We start from the raw sequence: 21,378 nt of genomic DNA on the forward strand, positions 1-21,378 counted from the left end.
CACACACACACACACACACACACACACACACACACACACACACACACACACACACACACACACACACACACACACACACACACACCCTCATACACCAGTCATCGAGTGAGTGAAGCAGTCTTAAGTTGCCACCGAGTCAGAATGCCAGGGCCACAGCACGGTGGCCATGTTATAAATATCTCTCTGGAATCCCGACGTGTCACAGCCTCAGAATGCCTCCAGCAAACAGAAACCCCATTAGGTAAACAACAGCCCCATGGTTCCTGGACCCACACCAGGGTTCAAACACTATTCGTAATCGTTCAAAGACTTTGAGAGATTTACTTTAACCTGCCTGGAGTGCCAGATAGGCGGGGTTTGCAGTTCTGGGACTATTCTATTGGTTGATTAAGGCAGGCTAACTCAATCAAGAACACATAAGGTATTTGAAAATATTTCAAGTAGTGTTTGAACCCAAGGTGTGCCTGGGCACTGGAAGCTCTACGAAGCTATATACAGAGTAAGATGTGGATGTGTAGACACATAACTATGTAGCTTCGCACACATGCTCAAAACAGGGGGTGTCGCAGTGTTTGCTGGTATGACCGTGACACAGCCGGTAGGGTCGCGAACCTCCTTAGAGGTGACATATTTCCAGGATATCGACTATGACTCTGTGACCTGGTGATGTGTCTGGGATCATCCTGTGACAGAGAATCTGACAGGAATGTGATTGACAGGAAGATCCTCAGAGATCCTCAAAATCTAGGAATGAGTCAACCCTCTCTGTTAGTCACTGAGAGTCACTAGGGAACCGCCTCCTCACACTGTCACCCATCATCCTCACCCCTCCTCACCCCCTCCTCCCATTGCCATAGCTAACACCCCCCCCCCCCCCCCCATCCCATCCCATTCCCATAGCTACCCCATAATCAGCCCATATACTGGAGACAAAAGACAACAAAGTAGATGTGGGGTCCCAAGTGATCTTGGGCAACATAACATCACCCCTACAAAATGTCAGGATCATGTTAGGACACCAATACTCAGACAATACTTTCTCTGATAAAGATATCTCCATTCCTCAAGCATATGAATCACCTCAGATTCTCTACTCTTCATAATCTCCTCTTTTTGTTTTTATGAGCAAATACAGCAATAAAGCCCCTGAGAGATAATCATGTTTCAGTCGACATTATCAGCCCCTGAGAGATAATCATGTTTCAGTCGACATTATCAGCCCCTGAGAGATAATCATGTTTCAGTCGACATTATCAGCCCCTGAGAGATAATCATGTTTCAGTCGACATTATCAGCCCCTGAGAGATAATCATGTTTCAGTCTACATTATCAGCCCCTGAGAGATAATCATGTTTCAGTCTACATTATCAGCCCCTGAGAGATAATCATGTTTCAGTCGACATTATCAGCCCCTGAGAGATAATCATGTTTCAGTCGACATTATCAGCCCCTGAGAGATAATCATGTTTCAGTCTACATTATCAGCCCCTGAGAGATAATCATGTTTCAGTCTACATTATCAGCCCCTGAGAGATAATCATGTTTGAGTCTACATTATCAGCACCTAAGAGCTAATCATGTTTCAGTCTACATTATCAGCCCCTGAGAGATAATCATGTTTCAGTCTACATTATCAGCCCCTGAGAGCTAATCGTATTTCAGTCTACATGATCAGCATCTGAGAGATAATCATGTTTCAGTCTGCATTATCAGCCCCTGAGAGCTAATCGTATTTCAGGCTACATTATCAGCCCCTGAGAGCTAATCGTATTTCAGGCTACATTATCAGTGTGCCACTTGACCAGAATAGCAGTTGCACAGCAGTTGACTGTTTTATTTTTGTAGTGTCTTGCCCAGCTCCCACTGAGCACCTGATAGCATCACTGGGACTGCAGATCCTTCTCCATGCAGTGCCTGATGATGGGGGTAGCTTTGGGAATGGGATGGGGGGGGGGGGGGGGGGTGTTAGCTATGAGAATGGGAGGAGGGAGTGAGGAGTGGGTGACAGTATCTTTATGGCAATGAGAGGAGGGGGGTGGGGGGGGTGAGGTGACGGTATCTCTATGGCGATGGGTGGGTGGAAAGGTGTGGGTTAGCTATGGCAATGGGAGGAGGGGGTGAGAAGGGGTGAGGATGAGGGGTGACAATGTGAGGAGGGGGTGCCCTAGTCCAGTCTCTCAGTGACTGACAGACTGCCCCAACACACCGCCACCCACCCTCCCAAAATAGATCTAACGTTCCCAGCGGGGGGGGGGGGGGGGGGGCAGCAGTCCTGATAAAAATCAGCTGTCACTAGAGCCACAGGACTAGAGACTAAAGAGAGGCACAGTGACACGACAGGCAGACAGAGAGCCACAGAGAAAGAGAGAGAGAGAGAGAGAGGGGAACAGCCACAGGACTAGAGACTAAAGAGAGGCACAGTGACACGACAGGCAGACAGAGAGCCACAGAGAAAGAGAGAGAGAGAGAGAGAGAGAGAGAGAGGGGAACAGCCACAGTCCGAAAAAGGCTAAACACTACAGAGAAACACAAGCTATCCCAGAGCCATCACAGGAACTGCATCAGCCGACAACCAGCGGGGTTTGATCTGTATTCAGAGAGACAACCACAGTGGGAGAGTAACAACTACACTTGCTGTAATTGTTTGTAAGTATTATGGATTCACTTACAGAAGTGTTTATTTTTTAAATTAAACAAGTTTTTTTCTATATGAACGGGGCTGTAGATTACTTTTCTGTTTGTTTGTTCCAGTCGACGAGGAGGCTTTGTAGTGCCATGTCAATAAGACAAAAGCTGGTGTTTGAGCCTGATAAAAGATGACAGTGAGTTAAATGAGGATTGGGGATATGGGGATATGGGGATATGGAGATATGGGGATATGGGGATATTTTGATATGGGGATATGGGAATATTTTGATATGGGGATATGGGAACATTTTGATATGGGGATATGGGGATATTTTGATATGGGGATATGGGAATATTTTGATATGGAGATATGGAAATATTTTGATATGGGGATATGGGAATATTTTGATATGGAGATATGGGAATATTTTGATATGGAAATATTTTGATATGTGGATATGGGAATATTTTGATATGGAGATATGGGGATATGGAGATATGGAGATATGGAAATATTTTGATATGGGGATATGGGAATATTTTGATATGGGGATATGGGAATATTTTGATATGGGGATATGGGAATATTTTGATATGGAGATATGGAAATATTTTGATATGGGGATATGGGAATATTTTGATATGGAGATATGGGAATATTTTGATATGTGGATATGGAGATATGGGAATATTTTGATATGGGGATATGGAGATATGGGAATATTTTGATATGGGGATATGGGGATATGGGAATATTTTGATATGTGGATATGGGAATATTTTGATATGTGGATATGGGGGTATTTTGATATGTGGATATGGGATATGAGGATTTTCGAAGCTAAGGAAATAACTTATCTGTCATCAAAATAATATTAATATTAATATTAATAATTTAGCCAAACATACATTGCCGGTCCATTTAATGTTGTCTGCATCAACGTTAAGTCTGCAGAGTTTAGTGTAATTCATTATTCTAAATATCCTTTCATTTAATAGCAAATATTTATATCAAAAAAGAGGAAAAAAGTGACATCTTAATCTTAATCTTAATCTTAATCTTAATCTTAATCTTAATTGATGGGTCGTAGTCACCGTTGATGGATCAAATCCTGCCCCTTGACCACCCTGTCTTTGTCACACACTGATATCTAATGTGTGTGTGTGTGTGTGTGTGTGTGCGTGTGCACGCGTGTGCGTGTCTGCACACACTGATATCTAATGTGCGTGTCCGCACACACTTGGGAGTCATATTAAGAAGGCTGCTATATGCAGCCAGCCACCCAAGGTCATGGAACCAAGTGTCTTAGAGGTTTTTTTTTTCCCATGGGCCATCTTTGCAATTTCTCAAGTGAGTGGCTATCGTCTCTCAGACCCTAATCCTTAGACATGACAAGAATGGAGGATCAGAGGTCATGGTTGACCAATTACAGACCTCCTCTCTGGAAACCTAAATGCATCGTGATAGAGTTGATGTGGAGCAAGAGCAATAGTAATGACATCACAATGCATTTTGTTTTACCCCCCCTGTTTTAATTAAGCTGACAGTTGGTATCGATTCCATTTAAAAAATCAGCATGTTTTTTAAAGTCTGGTGACATTTTGGGGGGGGGGAATTTTCCTAGACAACCATTTTGTAAATCGGTAATAGTTTTATGACCTGTCTGTGAATCTGTAGCTACAATCGAAAGCAGCTGAGCTGGTTGGTTGGGAACTAATACCTACTGCATTTAGCCGTCATTTGGACAGCTGTCAGTGGTGCAAAATCCCCACATTTCTGATCTTCTAATAGCTTCTCTCTTCATTCCTGTGCAGATAGAGAAGGGGATAGCTAGACTGGAAGAGCCAGACCCCGTTGAGGTGCCTGACCGTGTGAAATAGCTCAAAGACGTGCTGGCTTGGCTAAATGTGCGCTTTGCCAGACAGCTAGCTAGCGAACATATTAAATAATACTTCAGTTGAGATTTGTCCATAGTTGGATTTTTAAGTTTCCTCCTCTGTACAGCGGTAAAAGCTCTTTCAAAAGGGAAATCATCTGGAAACAGTTGATTACATTAATAGTTGTCACTAGTTACCACAGCCACAAAATCGTAAATCGATTATGTCGTAAAAATTCATGAAATCTACCATTTAAGGTTAGGGTTAGCCGTAAGGTTAAATGTGTGGTTAAGGTTAGGTTAAAAATCTGAATTTTAAGAAGAGAAAATGGCAGAATTAGGGTGGGTGTTTGTGACTTTGTGGCTGTGGTAACTAGTGACCACAGAAATACCGCTTCTGTTTTATCCCCAATTACCTCTCATCTTCAACTTAACTTATGAATAACACTTGATTAATAAACATCAAAAGCATGTTAATTGTTACCATATTCTCAGGAAGTGTTCAATTTAAACTGTGAGTTATCAATAGAGCATAGGTCAAAGGACATAACCAATAGTGACCAACACCTTTATCAATAGCTGATCAATAAGCATCAATAGCATGTTAATTGTTACCATATTCTCAGGAAGTGTTCAATTTAAACTGTGAGTTATCAATAGAGCATAGGTCAAAGGACATAACCAATAGTGACCAACACCTTTATCAATAGCTGATCAATAAGCATCAATAGCATGTTAATTGTGTTCCCACTGAGTGTTCAGCTTTAGACCCAGGCACATCTCTGGGGTTATGACCTCAGTCACAACTCGTGTGACATTATGTTGTCTCATTCCATCTGCTCACCCAGCTATGGGTGACGCCAGTAAGCTGACCCATCCTTTTGTCCGGCAAGAGCTTACTGCGTGAAAACGGAGGTATGTTCGAATCTGGACATTAGTTACAGATGAGGGGTCTATCCAGCAGGGCCCATGGCTACTGCTGACCCCTTAAAAGCAGGCCTGCAGGGGCTTAGCTACTGTTGTTTGGACTGACAGAACAGTGTGAAAATACTCCTATACACACTGGGGCTCGTGGCGTTCAGTGGTTGGGGCTGCTATTGTTTCAATGTTTATTTCGAAATTGGGATGAGGTTTTGTATTACATGCTAGTGTAGATGTTTGCCTCAATATATGTTATATGTGCCTCTAGTGAATAGGACATCTTGTGGCACAAAACGCGGCAGGGTAGCCTAGTGGTTAGAGCATTGGACTAGTAACCGGAAGGTTGCAAGTTTAAATCCCAGAGCTGACAAGGTACAAATCTGTTGTTCTGCCCCTGAACAGGCACGAAAACCACTGTTCCTAGGCCGTCATTGAAAATAAGAATTTGTTCTTAACTGACTTGCCTAGTTAAATAAAGGTACAAATATATTTTTTAAAACATAGATGTGAAATACCTGTGAAACACCACCCCTTTGTGTTTGAATGGGGAAAACCTGGCTGCCGAGATAGAATTACAAGCATTCTAACGTTCTAGTTCTAGTATCTAGTATTCCATTCAGGCATTCTTCTGACCTGTTGTGTTTTGGTCAGGTATGGATGGCTGTAATGGAGGTGAGTCACACCAACAATGTGCTTAACACAAAATCAGGGGTCGCTCCAGCTGAGCTAGCAGTTGCTGTTGTTTTTAGTTTCTTCCTCCAAGTCGTGATGGTCAGCCAACGGGATGGCGTTTGTTGAGTGTCTAAGGCAACTGGTGGCAGGTTGTAGCTGTGTGTTGAGGCAGGACATTTTGTTTGTCATTGCAGAACGACCAGAACATCCATCGAACTCTAGTTTTTGCTAATGTGTGGGTCCTTTCTCTGGTGTTGGTTAGGTCTACCCATTCATTAAACAGAAATTACTCATATTTCATGTTAACGGCATGTTTTCTAAGTGTATATATTCCATTATTTTAGCAACGATATGTATTTGTATCTGTAACAACAGATAATGCAGCGACACTTGATAATGAAGTAATTACATTACTGCCTGTTACATTATTTTTTATTTTTTTGATTCTAAAGGTCGATTATTTTGCAGAGTCAGTCCTAATGGCATATAAAGGCCCATGTCTAAGAGGGAATAGTTCCTACAGTGTAACAATAGCAAACAGATAGGATAGCCACACATACCAACACCTCCCAGCTATATATATATATATATATATATATATATATATATATAGACTCCATTATCAGCCAACCCTCAGCATAGCCAACAACAGAGACACAGTTTATTAATGCTGTGCGGTGCATACCATACCATGGTGCACAGAAATATCACTGTCCTTATGTGGGTCACTGCACTTTTACACTGACTGTTACCGTACCGTATGTAAATCAACAAAAAAGTGTCTACTATATTAAATTAAACATTAAAAGGTTTAATACAGCCTTTTGTCTTTAATCTCAATATTGAATCCTTTCTGGGTAACAATTAAGTAACTTAATGTGATTGTTTAAAAAAAATAATAATAATTGCTAGGACTGTCTGTAAGTGGCCTGAGTGGGGAGGGGAAAAAAATGAAAACTGGCTGTGATTGGCAGAGAGGTTTGGAACTCTCTTTCTTATTGGTCGAAAATACCATCCTACCAAAAACAGGCTGAAATTTCAGGCAGTCTTTTCAAACCACTCTTTCAAACCACTCTCAAAACACAACTATAATAATTTTCACATTATTATTCCAACCTCAAAGTGTCAAAATATATATAAATCACAGGTAAATCACGTTTTTGACTGCACTGAACCTTTAAACAACCAGACATGTCATTCCTTTCAATCATGTGCTAATTTTACAATTGTAATGTCTTTTAATAAATAATAAAGGTAAATAATAATTAAAAGTTGTTTTTAAGCAATAAGGCCCGAGGTGGTGTGGTATATGGCCAATATACCACGGCTAAGGGCTGTTTCTTAGGCACAACGCAACGTGGAGTATACGGTCTGATATACCATGGCTGTCAGCCAATCAGCATTCAGGGATCGAACCACCCAGTTTATAACAGACTACAAACACGTATTTTATGTTACTGGAGCTGTAGATACGGTATAGGCTAGGATACAAGATGAGACCCAGATGACATTGATCAACATTATCAGAAGCTTTCGTGAAATCAATTCCTAATCAATCAATCTATATATGTCTGTGTTGTAGATGACAAGAGGAGTCTCCAGCTGAGTTATAGAGACACCCCGTCAAGACAAGGTCGAGACAGAGAGAGGACCTCCAGCTCAGTGAGAGACAGATCAGCTCTATACCTGTCAAGAGTAGCAGCTGCCGAATCCCCGGGAAGCTCCACACACACAGTGAGTGCCTGGCATTCCTCCCATTCCTCCACACACCACAAAGATGGACACAGGGACGGACAGACATACATGCACAAAATTATACACACACACACACACACACACACACACACACACACACACACACACACACACACACACACACACACACTGGGATCAAATGCCAGGAAGACCGGGGAATAGCCATCATTCTCAGGATTCAAAATGAGTTGCATTACTTCTCAAGCATACATTTGAACGAAACGATTATCTGAATTGTAAATTGCTTTGTTTTCATTCAACAGAAATCCAGCAGTTCCTCAGGAAAGAGGACTACAGGCAGCAAGGTATAATATGTTAATCTAACACAATGTGTGAGTGCTGTGAAATTAATATAAAAAAAGATCCAACTGAAGAGCTGATGGGCAATGGGTTTTGCATAACACTGGTGATGACGGTGGTCACATTAACAATGGGGCGGCAGGGTAGCCTAGTGGTTAGTGCGTTGGACTAGTAACCGGAAGGTTGCAAGTTCAAATCCCCGAGCTGACAAGGTACAAATCTGTCATTCTGCCCCTGAACAGGCAGTTAACCCACTATTTCTAGGCTGTCATTGAAAATAAGAATTTGTTTTTAACTGACTTGCCTAGTTCAATAAAGTTTAAACAAATCAACATTATTACCCGAACTCGGTCAAATACATACTGTAATATACACATCTGTCCACATTTTAACATGGCAGTTTTTCTACTTGGTAAATGTATAATATTGATATGAAAAGCAATAACCTTGCTTCAAACACTACTCAGTGACTTTAAGACATAGGCATTAGCGCTGCTCTACTAACTGGTGTGAAGTTTGGCTAACCTTAGCTTGAGTGAAGATGGTTTGCTGTGAAAGACATCGAACAAGCACCGAGAAAAAGGTAAAGTATGGCTTCAATTGCTACACGCATGGCTACCTAACATACCTTAACTAATACTACTCTCTAACCGACTGAATACTGACAATAACACAAAGACCCTTTTCTCTTTTCATTCCAAGATGGCCGAGATAGCCCCAAAAAACACAGTTTCAGAAGCATGTCACGAGGAAGATGACCTGCCTCTGCCTCCACCTCCCCCTATCCCACCCAGACCTCAGAACTACGAAGAGTCCCCAGCCGCAGGTGGCCCCAACCAAGCCTTCATCCCTGTGCCCCCACCAAAGGAAACCTTCTCGACATTCTACCAACAGCGACAGAAGAATGAGCTGAAAAGACTCTTCAAACACATTCACCCAGACCTGAGGGAAAACATCAATGATGTAGTCGATGATGAGCTGGTTGCGGCGATGCAATCCGGAGGTGCCCAGACTGCAGCGGATGCGGGGTACCAGGGTGAGGTCCAGTCCATGAGGTGGATCTTTGAGAACTGGACCCTGGACAACATCGGGGACCACCCCCACATGACCAAGAAGCTTCTGGAAGATGAGACTCTTCAAGGCGGTGATGTCAGAGGAACATCCTCCATGTTCGAGCACTGCATGGTGGACGGAACCCAACAGATTGTCCAAAGGCAGAGTTCTGTCCGAGGGGATGTCCGGACATCGACTTGGCTGTTTGAGACCCAGCCCATGGATACACTCAACAAACTCCAGCCAGAGGAGGCCGAGCTGGTCGAGGCTGTTCTCAAGGAACCGATGCAGATTGGAGACGTGAGAGGAACTCGGCTACTCTTCGAATCCAAGCCACTGGACGCCTTAGGCCGTTGTAGCTCTGTAGAGGACCAGAGCTTCCTCAAGCTGAAGTCAGAGCTCCAGGAGCAGAAAGGAGATGTGAGGAAGACAGTGAAGCTCTTCCAGGCTGATCCTTGCTGCGCCCTCAGAGACGCAAGCGGCAACATCCACAAGATTAAGTCCATCTGCAGAGAGGAGATCTGTAGCAGCAACATTAGCACGGCACGCTGGCTCTTTGAAACTAAGCCTCTGGACATCATCAACAAGGGGACATCTGGGATGCAGATCATCCGGGGGATATCGCTGGAGGAAGGGCAAAAAGGAGGGGTGGACAGGAAGAGATGGATGTTTGAGACTCAGCCGTTCAACTCCATCCGAGAGGAGGGCATAGAAGACCGGTTTCAGGGGACAGTGGTCGAAGTTGTGCCTGATGCTGATGTTGGGAACAAACTAAAGATGTTTGAGACCCAGCCCTTGGCAGCACTGAAAGGAGACTCCACAGAAGTAGCTCTGGAGAAGGAGGAGATACTTGGAGGAGATGTCAAATCCTCCCTCTGGCTGTTTGAAACACAACCCATGGAAACATTGAAGGAATGCTATGAAGTTGGGCATTTGAAGAAAGTGATCCTCTCTACTGATGAACAAGGAGAAGTCAAAGGCAAAAAGCACATGTTCGAGAACTACAACATTAGAAAAGAGACCTTAGTCGGAGCAGAAATCCCAAGTAAAGATCATGAGATTGAGAAGGGTGACGTTAAATCATACAAGCATCTCTTCGAAACAATTCCCCTTTGCAATATCACCCAATCTCAGGAGGAAGTGCTGAACGGAAATACAGAAAACGACATCACAGCAGGAGATGTGAAAGGAAACAGAACGCTCTTCGAGACAACACCATTATATGCGATCAAAGACTGCACTGGGAATTTCCACGAGGTCACAACGGTCAACAGAGAGGAGTCCATCAAAGGAAGTGTCCAAAATTACAAGTGGATGTTCGAGACCAAGCCCATTGACCAGTTTGAGGAGGGAAAGAAGAATGTTGAGGTTATCAAAGGAATCACCAGGCAGGAGGATAGGTCAGGAGATGTCAAGATGACCAAGTGGCTCTTTGAGACACAGACCATTGATGGCATCCATTCCAAGTTCAACCAGTCGGAGCAGCAGCATAATTCAACAGAGCAACAGAAGGAGACTAGGAAAGGTGATGTCAAGACCTGCAAGTGGCTGTTCGAGACTCAGCCTGTGGACATCTTGTACGACAAATCAGAAAATATCCCAGATAAAGAAGAAGAGATTGAGAATACCAATGTGAAGTCTGTCACTTGGCTTTTTGAATCACAGCCTCTGGATAGCATTAAAGACAGTGAGGAGCAAAGTTTTAAATTATGCAGTACCATTCAGGATGGTGTCAAGGCTGAGGTTGGTGTGAAAACAGTGAAGCACCTTTTCGAGACAGAGACTTTAGATAGGATAAGGAAGGACACAGACACAGAGCAAGATGTTAGATATGTCAGCGAGTTGCATGTCCAGTCTGGTGATGTCTCTAGGGTCAAGGAGATCTTTGAGTCCAAGTCCTTAGATGAAATAGGTTCAGAGTCTATAAAAGTGTGTGATGAAGACGAAAGCATTCAGAAAGGATCCGTGCGTAAATGCACCTGGCTTTTTGAGAACCGTCCCATCAACACGATAAACGACAAGGAGGAAAATGGCCCAGACATGCATTGTGTCAACAACATCGAGGGTGGTGACGTCCATAACAAGAAGTTCATCTTCGAAACATTCTCTCTGGACAAGATCCATGATAAAGATCAGTTTCTGGAACACAAGTCGGAATCCGTGGAAAAGCCAGTGAGCAACGTCGACGTCAAGTCCAGCACCATGCTATTTGAGTCCCAGCCACTGTACGCCATTAGAGACAAGGAAGGCCAGTTCCACGAGGTTACCACAGTCCAGAAGGAGGAAGTGATGAGTGGCGATGTGAGAGGAGCTCGGTGGATGTTCGAGACGAAGCCCCTCGATGCCATCAAGGCGGAAAAGGAGATCTACGTGATCCGAGCTGTCACCCAGGAAGATGTAAAAAAGGGTGATGTCAAGTCAGCCAGGTGGAAGTTCGAGACCCAGCCTCTGGACTCCCTAACAGCTAAGGAGGAAGACGAGGAACCCACAGTCAAGGTTGTGGAAGACTTCGGAAACCGAACTGTGAAGCTCAACAAACAGCTCTTCGAGTCTGACCAGTCAGCCAGTAAGAAGTGTGTGAGGATGGTCAGTGTGACAGACGTTCAGCAAGGCGATGTCAGGACGTCCACCTGGCTCTTTGAGAACCAGCCCATCGACAGGCTGAAGGGAGAGCCAGAGGAGCAGGGCCCTGTCCAGATGGTCCACAGGGAAGACAACCAGAAAGGAGAGGTGAAACGCTGCACGTGGCTGTTTGAATCCCAGACACTGGACAAGATCAAGGATCCTGAATCCAATGTGAATGCAGCACAGGTCATTGAGGAGGAGATCCCAAAAGCAGACGTGAAGAGCACAACCTGGCTGTTCGAGACCACACCCTTAGACAAAATTGTCACAGTTGAAAGTGTGATTGACACACTCTCTCGTCTACATCAGCTCGAATTCATCCACTCAAGTGGAATCTTAATAGAGGCAAAAGAGGTCACAAACGTCAACATGGTGAAATACCAATTTCTTAAAACCGAGGGAGCACAGATTCAGAAGGAGGAGATAGTTGAAGGGAACATCAGAAACATCATGCTACAGTTATTGTCCAGATCGACCCTGAAGCCCCAGATCACTCTTTTAAAAGAGGTAGAACAGGGTAAAGTTCAGACAACAGTATTAGAAGTCGCAGTCAACCAGCCAGCATCAACAAACCAAGACAAAGATCAAAGTGTACAGAAACTGATCGAAAGCTTGCTTGTTCAAGATAAGCTGATGAAGAAGGGGATCATCATGCAGGAATCTGAGGGAGGACATGTAGAGATGACTGTTTACTCACTTCTCTGTCAAACTAAAATGGATAGTCAAGAGATTACAAGGGGAGATGTGAAGTCAACTATAGGCAACCTGTTAGCTACTGCTAACAATCAGAGGACAACCGCTTCATGTAGACTAGATGAAAATGAAAAGGGAAATGTCGACTTATACAGGAGTTGCATCGAGAAAGGAGATCTCCAAAAACTGAAGAGTCTTCAAATACAGCAATCAGAATTGGATGAACTTGACCTCATGACAAAGGAACAGATTGAGATTGTGCAAGGCGATGTGAAGGGGGCGAAGAAAAATCTTCAGAAACAGAAGGATCAAGTGGAACGTACCATTTCAGACGTCTTACCAGGGGATGTGAAGAATGCCAAAAGAGTCTTTTCTACAGAGGGTTCCATTGACCTTAGTGTTGAAAACTGCACTTCTAAAGAAGAGATCATCCGTGGGGATATCTCCTCAGCTAAACAGCAACTTGCTTTAAAACAGACTCTCTCTATGGAAAAGGAGGAAATCGTAGCCGGTGACATCAAAGCTACTCTGCAGTCTTTAGAAAGAGCAAAGCAACAGAGTATGCACTTGGAGCGCGATATCATAACCCCGGGAACTATCTATGACATGGATCTAGCAACACAGGGGCCGGAATCAGAGGGAAACCAGACACAGAAAGAGGAAATTGTATCGGGAGATGTGAAGGCAGCGAAGCAGTCCCTTGAGCTGGCAAAGAACCAGAGTCTATGTGTGGAGCGTGACATCATCGTGCCGGGAAAAATATACAACGTCAACATCTCATCTCAAGGACAGAGCTCGACGACAGTGAGGCAGTCTGCGTCTTCGTCGACCTGCAGAGGCCAGCGGATCACGACGACTTTCCGAAAGGTCAGTGACGCAGAGAGAGATCAGGCGAAAATTGAGGCTTGCCAACAGGGCTACGTGTCAAGGAGTTCAGATGTCATACATGTTAGCGCAGCGGATTCACCGCCAGCGGTCTCCGGCAGCACCACACAAACCCACCCTTATGTAAACTCAGAGTTTGATGATATTGAGAGGACAGGGACAGAAGAGGCAGAAGCAGAAGTGGTGAGAGGAGATATAAAAGCTGCTATTAGGTCTCTGCACAGTGCAGCGACAGAGCAGAGACCGCTAGTAGACAAACAGGAAATTGTAAGAGGTAATATGCAGATGGCGCTGCAATATCTTGAAAAGTCTAGTATAAATGTGTCCAAAGGAGACTATAAAGCTGCCATGCTATACAGGAACTCAGGTTATGCAGGGAGCAGAAAGAAAAGGGATGCAGAGACTGTGAAAAAGCAGTGTGTTGTAGTATCTATGCCTCCATCTGACACTGAATTGTCTCCTTCGGTTTCAGTAACCCTTGGCGAACCGCCAGCCAGCGCAGCACAGACTTCAGCAACTGTCACTTTTACAAATTTTGATGAAAACCCTAAAACACCCTCCACTGAAGCCCTAAGGCCACCTCCACTTCCTCCCAAAGCAAATGACAAAACACAACACCAGAAGCCGGCTCTACCACCAAAACCACAACGCTCAAAACAAACACCCAGCGACGCAACAGAGAATTCCACCCCTCCTCCAAAAACGCCTAGCCCGATTAAAGGTAACCAGCAAAGCCCAGTCATTCCCCCAAAAATGAAACCAGGGAACACATCTCCCCCTCCTTTGCCTCAGAAACCTTCATCAAATAGACAACAAACCACAAAGGACTCACAACCCAAATGTATTAATAAAGCAAAGCAGAACTCACCTCAGGCCAGTGCTACCAATAACATCCCAGCCGAGTACAAAAAGTCAGTTCAGCTTAAGCAAAAGCGGGAACAGAAAAACATTGGAACAACATTGGCAGTTGATCATCGTTCGGCCATGTCAAATGGCACTGAAAATGAGATGGACAGAAATGTAATACAGAAAATCAATGCAGCAAAAGAAATCCGAATGTGCATGCAGAGCTACACAGAAGATGGTAATGTACAAAAGGAAATAAACACAGACTTTCAGGTCGCAATCCAAAACTCCAGGGGGAAGGAGAAGAATGTTGTGGACACAGCCCCTGTGCTGCCAAATAAGATCAAAGTAATTCGGGAAAAGGTCAGCCAAGAAATACAGGTCACAAAAAACACCAACATGCAGCAGGGGAGAACAGATATTCACAATCAGGGCTGCAATACAGATCTCCAAGAACCCTACTCCCCAACTACGACAGATAGACTTTCAATGAGCCAACATAACAGTGACAAGCTGCCAGGAGGAGCATCCATAACAGTGACGAGCTGCCAAGAGGAGCATCACCAGAGACCTGAGGACAAAGTAGTTCTGAGGAAGAAGAAAGAAAAGAAAGAGACCGAGGACCAGCGACGTCAGAGGCTGTCTGTTCACAAAGATGACATTATGAGAGGGAACGTGAAGGCAGCGATGGAGATATTCGAGAATCTGAGGAAACGAGAGGAACTCAAGACGATCCTGTCTCAAGTTCAAGAGATAGAGGGAGAGACCAGGGAAGTGGATGTCAGTTCATTAAAGAGCTTATTCGAGAATGTACCCGCTTGGATAGTCACGCCTTGTAAACATACAAAGCAAAGTCACACAAAAGGGGAAAAGAAAGTTGAAATAGAGTCAGTGAGCAATGATATGGAAAGTGGATCTTCGGTAGAGACTGTATTCGGAGACCTAGAAAAGGCAAGCAAAGATATAATGCATTTGAAAGAACAGACGTTAGCAAAACTTATTGACATAGAGGAGGCGATCAGAAAGGCTTTGTATTCTGTATCCAATTTAAAATCTGAGGCTGATATCGCAGGTTTATCAGGACTCTTCAACGAATCCTTGCAGACCGAGCAAAGCCATCAACCCACCAACAACATAAGAAAAATCAGTATCGCATCCACCAAGGCCACTAAGGCCAAAACAGAACCAGCCAGGGAGGCATCTGAGGGGAAAACGAAAGGAGTATCAGGATCGTCAAAAAGATCAGAGTCAGCCCCACTCTCTCCGGTACTTGACAAGCCCCAAATCAAACAAAGCTCTACCTCCCCATCCTCTCCATCATTCATCTCCATTCACTCTGCTGCCAGGAAGCCTGTAGAACAGCCAAAGTCACCACAGCCACAGTTCTCATCATTCAAGCCTAAACCAGAGCGGTGTCCTTCCCCAAGCTCCCATGTAGCCAATGGTGACCTGGGTCAACAATCTGCCTCTGATTCCCCAAACCACTTCTACAGTCCTGCTAGTCCAAGACGAAAGGTCAGTATTTTGGAGGTGCAAACTGTCCCTGAGACTGTTCCTGCCGGAATCATTGGCACAAAGACGGTCAGTGAGAAATACGAGGAGATGGACTGCTTCGGCAACACATTTGTCTCGTCAAAGACTTCGACGTTTGTCACGAAGCACTCTGAGAAGTTTGGAGTAGCCACCAGTCCAACCAGGTATGAAGTCGTGACATCCCCTATCATGCAAAGGTCTGGTCATCCCTTTTCAGAAAACGCCAAAGAAGGTGGTACGGTTTTTGTAACATTTGGTCAACCAAAACCTGGAAAACTTTGAAATGACACATTTAATGTAGCATGGTTTGCAAAAACAATTGAATTTATGTATTATTGTAACCCACATGTATCCAGTATGGCCCATTTAGTTAATTATGTCATATAAATATTTATTCTTAGCTGCAAATGATGTTACCATAATTATTAAAAGATTTGTATAGACAGTATTGGTGTTAAATTGTGTCTCATGGACTTTTTGAACTGTAACTATAGTTTTGTCCTTTTATCAAATAATTGCAATATGTATTTTCTGTTGTGTTAATTATCAATAAATATTGTATTAAATAATGATATTTACATTTGACATTTACATTTTAGTCATTTAGTAGACGCTCTCATGTCCAGAGCAACTTATTTTGCTCAAAGTGTGGATATTTCTCATACTTTCTTCTGTCCAGACATTGTTTGCACCATTTTGGGAACGATCGCCAACACCATCACAACATTGCCGAAGTCAATTAAAAACAACATAACTCTGATTACATGCTCATAGTCCACTTTGGGTACAGCAAATTATGAACAGCTACAGTCTCTATGCATTTAGTGAAAAACTGTGTAAATATATGGTATAACAGTACAATCATCATCACATTGTTGCTATCGTCATAGTTTCAGTCCCCTGAGAAGGAGATATGCTCCGCCTGCCTGACACCTGTCTACCCCATGGAGAAAATGGTGGCCAATAAACTGGTGCTTCACAACAGCTGCTTCTGCTGCAAACATTGTAAAAAGAAGCTCAGGTGAGATATTTCCTGTGATACCGGTATATCCAATGCAAATCAATCAATCAATCAATCAATCAATCAATCAATAAACAAATATAGAATTGACCATTACATGAGATATGCAACCACCCATGATCTTTAAGGTGTGAATTCTCAAAAGCTATTTCTAATTGAAGTAATTCTAAAGCATTGTAAAAGGAATGAGAAACTAAATCAAGCAAACAAAAATAAAATAAATAAATTTCTAATAGGCCTACAACATGTTTGTTTTTGACTTCATTGCAGCATTCGAAACTATTCATCTCTTTATGGAGAGTTCTACTGCATTTCCCACTACGACCAGCTTTTCAAAAGGAAGGGAAATTATGACGAGGGGTTTGGGCACAAACAACACAAAGATCGCTGGCTTCCAAAGCCCCAAGAACCTGAACCAGATAACAAGAATGACAAGAAAATCCCCAAAGGCTCTACAAGGTCTAAAGGCCCTAAAGCTAACATGGCAGTTGGTGATCCTAAAGCTAACATGACAGTTGGTGATTTTCTTGATGGTTTACCAGAGCCCTCTGCAGGTGTCAGTCAGGGAAAGTCAGTCAGGGAACCTATTAGTAACAGTAGTCCTGATAGCAGGAACAAGCTGAAGCATAGTTGGCCACCAGAGAAGAAATGGACAGGGGTTAGTCGTTCAAGTGCACAGCAGGTTAACACTCCGAGACCAATCGTGCCAGTTACTGACACACCAACTCAGGAAAGGTCATTGATTAATCATAGATCAGAAAACCTAGCAGGGAAAAATACACCAAAGAGAAACCAGGTTGAAGTAAGGAAAGAGGTGCTTTCAGAACAGGACAAGATACACCCTACTGCTACAGCTTCAGGAAGGAGGGAAATATCAAAAACAGATGTGATTGACTCACCTGAGGCACCTCGTACAGAGAAGACCAGACCATGGAGTGTTTCATCCAAAAGAGCCCTCTTTCAACAGGAAACAGTTACCACAGTGAAAACCGTTGTCTCTTCATCTCGTACAATGCCAGGAAGCTCGGTCACCACCACAAAACAGAAAACAGAGCAGGTTAAGTCAACGCCATCAGCAGTGAAGAAATACATTTCGATTTCTGATGGAAAGACTGATTCTGCGGGCAAAACTAAAAAGTCTGTTCGGTTTTCACCAAGCCTTGATGATGATCTTGACAAAGAAGACAGTCCATCTGCCTCTGAGTTGAATTCAGATAGAGAAAATCAAAATCAAAATGGTCACCCAGGTTATGCTTCTGTTGAGGAGATAGATAACAATATCACAATGAAGCAACGTCATTTGTCCGTTGAGGCAGAGGAAAGAGAAGTACAAAGTGAGGCGATATATAATCCATATCAATATAATTCAGATGAAAAAATTACAGATCCCTATGAATACAATTCCCATGAGAAAATGGAAGGACTCAAGGGTGAACATGTTGATAGAGCTCAAGCATCTGTTGCAGAACATGCAGGTATTGGTGTCAGCCAGGAGAACACACAGTCCGAGGTTCCAGTGGCTGTCAACACAAACAGCGAGAGTCTAAATGGACTATTACTGACCTCTGATATGGTTGATAATCCACATGTTGTCCAAGTAAATGATCATTCAACTCCGGAGGCAACAACAGTGAATCTCCCAGAACCTGCAGGGATGATGGACATTGGAGCAGAACAATTTGAACAATCTGATTCTGTTGATCAAAAGGTCAGGGAAAGCGAGCCGAACCTTGATGAGAAGAATCGTACAAATAATGAAAATCAACTTGATGGCAGTGATGAAGTACAACAGCAGGAGAGGACGGTTGACCAGTCGAAGGGTGCAGGGAGATCCAACTCTTCGAAGAGCAAACAGAATGAGAAGACACCTATGAAAAAGGGAGGATCCTGGTCTAACCGAAAAAGTCCTTTGTCCAAACTTTTCACGTCAGGTGGAAATGAAAAAACCAACAAGGCTGAAACTACGGATAAGAAGAAACCTGACGCCAAACCCAGGAGCATCTTGGGAAAACTGTTCCAATCATCACCAGATAAAAGACAGGACTTGAAGAAAACCCAAGAGACCAAAGCAGACACAGAAGATGAAAGGAAAGAAACAGTCAATGTTCAGACAGAAGAGAAACATGCGGAAGGTATGAAGGATGAGGTATTTGATACAGAAAAAGGAACAGGTGGTGACCTAGCTTTGGAACAACCAGAGGGTGTAAGTAATGTAATTGAAAACTGCTTTTCTGAAGACCTCATTCCATTTAACAGTGTTCTAATTGAAGGTAATACCACGGACACCCTCCCATCACTTGAGTCTACGATTCCTTTGATTGTCCCTGATTTCACAGGTGACAATCTATCTCCTGTAGAGCCTAATCTGCTTGCCTCTGGATACATCAGCTCTGTGGTGGATGCTGAGGATATGAATCCATTCAGTGACCCCGAGCCAACGTCACAGGGAAGCGAAGTTGAAAGCCTGTCAATTTTCGACACCGTTATGCCTGTTTCCAGTGATCTCAATTCTAGTTCCACCGTTGTGAACGATACAGAGATGACAGTTGCTGGTAAAATATTAGAGGCCTCAACCGATCAGACTTTAACTTCTAAGAGTGGTGACGACGTATCCTGTCCAGTTCCTGGACCACTTTGGGACACAGTCGACGACCCTTTTGGAAATGGTGTAAATTCTAGACCAGCTGTCCCACTGACCACTCAGACAAACCCAGACGCATCTCTCAACCTCATGAATCAAACGTTTGGCGTGCTGGGGTTAGAAGAAAATAATCTCAGCGAAGGAGGGCTTTTTAATCTGGGTGGAGAGGTTTCTCAAGAATCTCCCAATCCTTTTGATCCGCCACAACCTCAAGAGGATATATTCATCAATGTCTCAGGAGACACATCATCATCAACAGTATCTCTGAGCCACGATTTTCTCTCTGCCAGTGCTCCTGCTGCCGATTCCTTCAGCATGTTAGGGTCTCAAATGAAATCTACAGAGAATCAAGATATATTCGGGATTGGTAATGAGTTTATAGTTCCTGACCAAGCAAGGCAGGGTGAAACCAATACCACTGAACAAGATCACACTGAGATGCAGAGCCAAAATCTATTTGATTTAAGTACACCCACAACAAATCAGGCAGTGCCGAACGACGTTGATTTCGACATATTCGGCACAGAGTGTGGTATTAGTATCACTGCTCAATCACCTGCTTCCAATGTGTTCGGCCAAGACGGAGCAGACCCCTTTGCGGATCCTTACACATTTTCTGATGACATCTTTGGGATGAGTAATAATTCAGTCAGTGGAGACACTGTGACACAGAAGCCCAGTCAAACCAATTCCAACTCTAGCACCTTTGATGATTTCCTAGGGTTAGAGACTCCAGAAATTGCCATCACCCCTGTTGCTCCTGCACAAAGCCAGAGTCTATTTATTGATGATACCTTCTCTTCAGAGCCTGTAATGCAGCCATCTTCTGCACCAAGCAATCCCGATATGTTCATGGATGGATTTCTGGATCCTATGGGTGGAAACACTGCAACAACGACAGTGACAGCAACGTCTGCTTCTGACAATAGCTGGATGGATGACTTTTTAGGATAATTAAACACAAAAAACCTTTGTTTTAAGTCAGAAGTAGGCATTGGTCTGAAGCCTGAAAATTAAAGGATATTCACATGAGCATCACCAGGCCTACTTCACCCATACTCTACTGAGGTTTTGCTACTACAGCAGCAACGTTGGTCTATTGTACTTCAAACAATTTGTATGCAGGTTGTTTATGATGCAAAGTTTCTCAAACAGCCTAATTCATAATCAGAGGTGCTCCCACAATGTGATTTGTACCGCATGCAACCTCCACTAGTTAGGCACTAGATAGTATGCCTCGATCTGAGAGTAATGCTATATACAGTGAAGTCCTAACACATTGGCACCCTTGATAAAGAGGAGCAATAACGACAGTGTAAACTAAATCATTAAAATACCTAAATCCGGCTAAATAAACCGTATGCTCCAAAAAAACATATTTCATACTAATACAATTACTCAGCAAAAGAAGGTAAGGGTCAACATTATTGACACCCTTAAAGATTTCTTAGAAAGGAAGTGGTCAAAAGTTTAGTATTTGGTCCCATATTCACGGATTGACTACATCAAGCTTGTGACTCTACAAACTTGTTGGATGCATTTGAGAATGCAATGTGAGAAAGTTACAGAGGGTCAAAGATCATACCCCCAAGATGCTACATCCCCCCCCCCCCCCCCCCCCCCCCCTCACCATTACCAATAACAGGGGAGGTTAGCATGTCGTCGGGGGTGTATGATCTTTGATCCTCTGTAACTTTCTCATTCATCATTATTCACGACTCATTCAGGACGATCTGTAATCATGGTAGCATTCACATTAATGTAGACATTTTCAGAAGCATATTATATTCTTATTTACAATAAGACTGACTTCAAAATGACAATACTGTCCTTTACCATTCATTTATATTGGGCACATAATAATCTGAAAAAACTACCAAAACGAACTGCAAATGCATCCAACAATGTATGACATGAATGTGAAAACA

The 21,378-nt window shown here is 43.4% G+C and overlaps 1 protein-coding gene across 4 annotated transcripts in view; it reads left to right on the forward strand.

Annotated features, from left to right (window-relative positions):
• Positions 1-21,032, forward strand: part of xirp1 (xin actin binding repeat containing 1) — a 25,839-nt gene extending 4,807 nt beyond the window's left edge. For 2 of the 4 annotated variants that reach the window (XM_036986595.1, XM_036986596.1), the window contains exons 6-9: positions 7,681-7,832; positions 8,117-8,158; positions 8,856-13,391; positions 13,882-14,217. In XM_036986595.1, the coding sequence (XP_036842490.1) occupies positions 7,681-7,832; positions 8,117-8,158; positions 8,856-13,391; positions 13,882-13,884 (4,733 nt within the window). In that variant the 3' untranslated portion in view covers positions 13,885-14,217. Of the gene's footprint in view, positions 1-2,358; positions 2,647-7,680; positions 7,833-8,116; positions 8,159-8,855; positions 13,392-13,881; positions 14,218-16,678; positions 16,810-17,079 lie in introns of those variants that run through there. The other 2 variants (XM_036986597.1, XM_036986598.1) reach the window with 2 other exon arrangements.
• The last annotated feature ends 346 nt before the right edge of the window (positions 21,033-21,378 follow it).

Source organism: Oncorhynchus mykiss, chromosome 8 (genome assembly GCF_013265735.2).
Source record: "Oncorhynchus mykiss isolate Arlee chromosome 8, USDA_OmykA_1.1, whole genome shotgun sequence".
Taxonomy (NCBI): Eukaryota; Metazoa; Chordata; class Actinopteri; order Salmoniformes; family Salmonidae; genus Oncorhynchus; species Oncorhynchus mykiss.